Source organism: Lepus europaeus, chromosome X (assembly GCF_033115175.1).
Source record: "Lepus europaeus isolate LE1 chromosome X, mLepTim1.pri, whole genome shotgun sequence".
Classification (NCBI taxonomy): domain Eukaryota; kingdom Metazoa; phylum Chordata; class Mammalia; order Lagomorpha; family Leporidae; genus Lepus; species Lepus europaeus.
Window position 1 is genome coordinate 83,062,778 of NC_084850.1, and position 6,000 is coordinate 83,068,777.

General features: G+C 41.7%; 1 protein-coding gene across 1 annotated transcript in view; it reads right to left on the reverse strand.

Moving 5' to 3' along the window:
- Positions 1-5,767, reverse strand: part of LOC133752713 (doublesex- and mab-3-related transcription factor C1-like) — a 61,697-nt gene extending 55,930 nt beyond the window's left edge. The window contains exon 1 of the mRNA XM_062183075.1: positions 5,618-5,767. Within this exon, the coding sequence (XP_062039059.1) occupies positions 5,618-5,767 (150 nt within the window). The remainder of the gene's footprint in view (positions 1-5,617) is intronic.
- Positions 5,768-6,000: the final 233 nt, after the last annotated feature.

Genomic DNA, 6,000 nt, shown 5'->3' on the forward strand with positions numbered 1-6,000 from the left:
ACATAAATAATGTTTACTACTTAATTGTACAGTAGGGAAGTTGTTGCTTCAGGCCTGGACTGCTGGCTTCCAATCACCCATGTCCTAAGGCACAAAGTGTCTAGTTCCTTATCTCAACTTCTTTTGCAAAGCAGGATGATCCCGTCAGGCTAGATCTAATCTCACTATCTGTGGACCTCAAGCACCACCATGAAGAAACAGAGAAGGAACAGTGACAACCTTGGCGCCAGACACCAGACATCCGCAGCTGTTTGGTGGTTCCCCCATACCAGCACCCCCTTCCTTGTAGCCCCTTTATAAGTCCCCAACCACCCCCAGCCAGCAGAGCGGTAGTCCTTGATGCCCAGAATTCTGCTGCCCTCTCATCTGTCAACAGGTTAAATGTTCTCTTCACCCTAAAACCTTGTCCTCATTATTTTTATTTGGCACAGGGGACAGGGAACGGACTCTTGGTAAAGACTTTATAAAATGAGGTGAGAAGTTATCTGTCCTGTTGCCTCTCTGAATAAATTCTATAAAATTGATCTTACTTGTTTGGTAGAATTCTATGGAGAAATCATCTGGGTCTGGAGAATTCTCCTTCTGGAGTTCTGCTTTTTTAATATAATTTACTTATTTGTAAGAGATGATGGATAGATAGATAGATAGATAGATAGATAGATAGACAATATTCAGTGCACTAGTTCATTCTCTAAATGCCCTCAACAGCCACGGCTGGGCCAGGCCCAAAAGCAGGACCTTGGTACTCAATCTGGGCCTTCCTTTTCGTGGCAGAGACCCAAGGACTTGAGCCATCATTTGCTGACTCCCAAAGTGCATAATTAGCAACAAGCTGGACTGGACATCCTTGCTGATTTTCCATGTTGTTCAGCTGAGAAAGGGGTATTGAAGTCTAAAATTATAAATTTCTCCTTTGAATTGTAGCAGATTTTTTTCACATATTTTGCATTTCTCTCTCTCATTCTCTCTCTCTCTCTCTCTCTCTCTCTGTGTGTGTGTGTGTGTGTACAATTAGGATTGCTATATCTTCTTGACAGATTGGATCATTTATAATTATGTAATGTACATCATTGTCTCTGGCATTTTTATTCTGGTGAAAAAATAATATCTTTTAGATTACTCTTTGCATTTCTACAATTATCAATCATACTGAGTAGCTTTTCACAGGTTCTTTGTCTGCTTTGCAATAAACTTGATCATTCTCTTCCCTATTTGAATGGTGTGAGTTGCCTAGCTAAATATTCAAAAAGTTCTTGAAAACTGCGTATTGTCAAAAAACTTTGTATAACTTTCAACTTTTTGCAGCAAAATAAACTTCTCTTTTAATTCCACTTTTAATTTTCACTAACTTTTGGGAATAGCCTCATATATTCTGGGCTTTAATACGTTGCTAATTACATGTGTTGTAAACACCTTCTCCCAGTCTAAAATCTGTGTTCCTTTCCTAAAATTAGAAAGCTACTCTGTTTGCTTTCTTTTTAAAAATACTTATCTATTCTTTTCTAAGTCTGAGTTACAGAGAGGGAGAGACAGAGAGAGATCCTCCATCCTTTGGTTCACTTCCCAGATGGCTGTAATCGCTGGGGCTCATCCAGGCTGAAGCCAGGAGCTTCATCCAGGTCTCCCAAGTTGGTGGCAGGGGCCCATGTTCTGCTCCTTTTCCCAAGATGTTATCAGGGAGCTGGACTAGAATGGGAGCAGCTGGAATATGCGATGTGGGAGTCACAGGTGTTGGCTTTACCTGCTATGCCACAAGGCCAGCCCTCTTCTTTATTTTCATCAGAGGGTTAATGTTTTACAATCCTATACTAGTCTTTAATTGCCATGGAATTGATTTGTGCAGTGTGGATTAAGGCTCCAATTTTTTATTTCAGTTTGGAAAACATTTTATTGAGTATGCAAATACACATGCACATTTAAGAACACTGTCATTGGTGTAATGGACACATTATTTTGTATACTGGTCTAAAGAGGTTTTTGAGCTGTAATGGTTTTAATTAACAGTCTCTTGCATTTTGCCTAGATACCTGAGAATAGCGACAGTTACTTTTCTTTTTGGAAAAAAAAATGTTATTCTTTTATTTTTTGAAGGTTTTGTACTTTTCCACTATAACCCAACAATATGTGTTGCATTAATTAATTTCCTTATGACAAGAATAAACCCAGGGAAATTAACTCAGCTTTTTATGTTGCATTTTTAGATACATAACTTAATTGAGATTGCTAGTAATTTTTAGTTATGAATTTTACATGTGTATTCCTATGTGTGATTCAACTATGGTTTGTTGTTGTTGCCCTAATGTGATTTGATTTCAAGTTACTCTACCTTAGGACACCAGACTGGGGTGTTGTCTCTTATGGTATTTTCTTGTGTGCAAATAATATATATAAACATCCACATATGCAAATGTATGAAAATGAATTCTTGGAAGTTTAGATAGTAATCTTATAAAATCATCTGAACCTAAACCTAGAACTTAATTTAATTTCTGAGTACATTATTTCCATGGAAGCAGCTGTTACTGTTATAGCTGTTATCAGTTTTTAAAAAGTTTTTGTTTATTTATTTTCATTTTATTTGAAAGGCGGAGACTGAAAGAGAGACAGAGATATTTTCCATTCAGTGATTCACTCCCCAAAACATTCAACAGTCAGGGATGGGTCATGCATCCCTGTAGGTTGAATGCATTTTTGTAAGCTTTCAGTGATTTTTACTGTAAATTTGCTCCTGTGACTCTCAGATGCACATGATTTGTGCATAATAGTGGAATAGATCAGATCGGGGATACCTAGATATTTTCCAAGAGGAGAGTATTAAAACTGAGGAGCATGGAAGTGTGAAAGGGTAAATGAAAGAGTCTGTGGAGAATATAAGGATGGCTATAGAACGGTAAGTAGAGATGGGTAGAACAGAAGTTCTTGTCTTGCCACAAGAAAACAGCTCAGATGTGAGACAGAGGAGTAGTTGTGAGCAGGGTAGAAAGGTTTAATGGGCTAGGACATGCATCACAAAACGATGAGCACCTCTCCAGATGAAATCTGAGAGGAAATGCATAGCCATTCAGACTAGGGTAAGCCAGGTTACACAGCTTAATGGAGAGAATACATCTGACAAGCCAGGCAGATATTTCAGGAGAGACTGGGAGCTGAAACACACCTGACAGGCCAGGCAGGCATCTCAGAAAAGAGCTGAGTGCTAAGAGAAATACACCTGACAGTCCAGCTGGGTGTCTCAGGGGAGTGCAGGCTACATTCAGACTGGAGTTGTAAGAGAATGTGTCCAATTCTTCCCACCATTTCTCCTTCCCCTACCTCCTCTTCTACTGGACAAATTGTTTGCTGGGCTTGAAACAGGTTTTATTACCCAGTGTTATCAGACTAGGAAGCCTACTTGGCACTGGGTACAGAGGATTCTCCTAGAGTGCCTTTCTTATGAAGTTATCTGGCCATCGGCAGGATTTGCAGTGTGCCTTCCAAGGTGTGCCTCAGAGGCTGCTACATTCCCTTCCTTAGCCCCTCTCAGACACATAGGCTAATTTCTAATGTCACACCTAACAGAACCAGATTGTATTGCTTTTTTCTCCAGGTTTGGTGGCGCTAGTACAGCTATAGACTTAGAGATTGGTGTGGCCTGGGAAAAAAGGATATTCCAATGGGTCCTGAATGGTGACAACACAGCCACGGTGTCAGGATGAGGGAGTGCAAATGGAACTGCAACGTGGAAGCCATGATGGTGAGGGGACCTCATGAGGGCATACTGTGGGAGAATTAGGTGGCAATTGAGGGACATGGAGAAGACAGCCAATTGCCTGGTGTGTTGCATACCTGTTTATGCTCCTGGACTATCACAACCATCAACAAAGAGGGGAAATGGTTTGCAGTGAAGTAACACCTTCCAATTCAATTTCCCCAATTTTGTCTCTATGCTGAATGAAACCGTATGTCTCCGTCAAGTTGTAATGATTGGATGGTGATGAATCGTGCCATCACAGGCCCATAATGTCTGATACTCACCCTTGTTGTGATATTAATAGCTGTTGGTGATCATTGACAAGATATGAGAAATTCACTAGAAGTTGGATGTTTCTGATACTCTACTTTCATTCTCTCTTTTGATCACCCTTAAGGGACAGATTAATAAGAAATACAGAACAAATACCCAGGCTTCTTTGTTATTTATCATTAATCAACATTGAGAGTTTATTTTTATTAATGCTTTATTTTCTAGCATTCTTCATCGGTATCCAATTATGTTTTATTTTATATTTGTTTAGTTTATTATTTGAAAGGACAGAGTTAAAGAGAAAGAGGGAGGGGGATTGAGAGAGATAAAGAGAGATCTTTCTTCCACTGGTTCACTCCTCAAGTGGATGCAATGCCTGGGGCAGGGCCAGGATAAAACCAGGAGCCTGGAACTCCAACCAGCTCTCCCAGATGAGTGGCAGGGGCCCAAGTATTTTGGCCACATTCTGCTGTTCTCCTAGGCACATTAGCAGGGAGTTGGATCAGAAGTGGAACACCTGGAGCTTGAATCAGCACCCATATGGGATGCTGGCATTGCAGGCAGTGGCTTAACCCCAGTGCTCCACAACTCAGTCCCCCAATTGTTTTCTTTTTGTATTTATTTATTTGTTTATTTGAAATGCAGAGAGAGAGAGAGAGAGAGGTCTTCCATCTGCTAGTTTACTCCCCAAATGGCCACAACAGCCAGAGCTAGAACAGGCGTAAGCCCAGGAACACCATACGGGTGTCTCACATGGGTGGCAGGGGCCCAAGCACTTAGAGCCATCTTCTACTGCTTTCCCAGGTGCATTCACAGGTAGCTGTATCTAAGTGGAACAGCCAGGTCTTGAACCAGTACTCTGATATGAGATGCTGGCATCACAGGTAGCAGTTTAATCCACTGTGCCACAACGGTGGTGCTCCGATAGTTTTTAGTAGTTTCTATTTGATATGTTTCAGGTCAATAGAGTTTCTATATTTATTGATGCATACAAGTATCCTTTTGATGTAGTCCTAGTAGTTTTGATGGCTTTACAAGGTGTTTCAAGCTCACCTGGTGCCTCTCTTCTTCCAGACCTAGAATCAGTCAAGTACCCAAGGTTCCTTGGTTGCTTTAGGTGGAATGTGGAAAAGATACTGTGCAACAGCTGCACTTACAACTCCTGGACTGGTCATCGTTCCAGGCCTTTTGCAGCAGATTATGGCTGCAATAATCCATCTCAGGTCCTCTTGCTCATGACTGATTTGAATCCCTTCTCTCTACTTGGCATAGGCTCTTTATTTCCACATCCTTACAGCTTAGAGGAAGATGCACTCCCTCTCTAGCCCCGGTACCACAGAATCCTCACTAGCTGTCTCACCCTAATTATACCTCAAAGTAATATCCCTGTGTCCTCACACTAGAGATGTTTTCTCTTTGTTAACTTAGTTAAGTCTCATCCTTGAAAACAAAGAAATGGGGATATCAGCTCTCTGAAACCCTATCTTCCCATCTAGTTGCTGCTAAAGTAACCTCAGGTCCTGAATGATAAAGAAATCTCACTCCTTTTAGCATGGAGAATCTTGTGAGTGAAGGGTCTTGTCAGAGACAATGGTGATCCTATGGTCAACTTACCCTTAGATCTGGAGGGAAGGGGGCTCTCTGGACAAAGAATCCCTCCACTGAGAGGTCCTTGGCATCATCAACGGGCTTAGGAGAAGAAAACTCGGGGAAAGGCTTCTCAGGCTTCAGCTCCTCAACCCATCCTAACTCTGCCCCCTTCATGTGGAGGCCTCCCATCAGGCCCGAGAAAGGGTGACTTGTGGAGATTTTTTTAAAGATTTATTTATTTGAAAGAAAGGAATTACACAGAGAGAAGGAGAGGCAGAGAGAGAGAGAGAGAGAGAGAGAGAGAGAGAGAGAGAGGTCTTCCATCTGCTGGTTCACTCCCCAGATGGCAGCAACAGTAGGAGCTGTGCCGATTCGAAGCTGGGAGCCAGGATCTCCCCTGTGGGTGC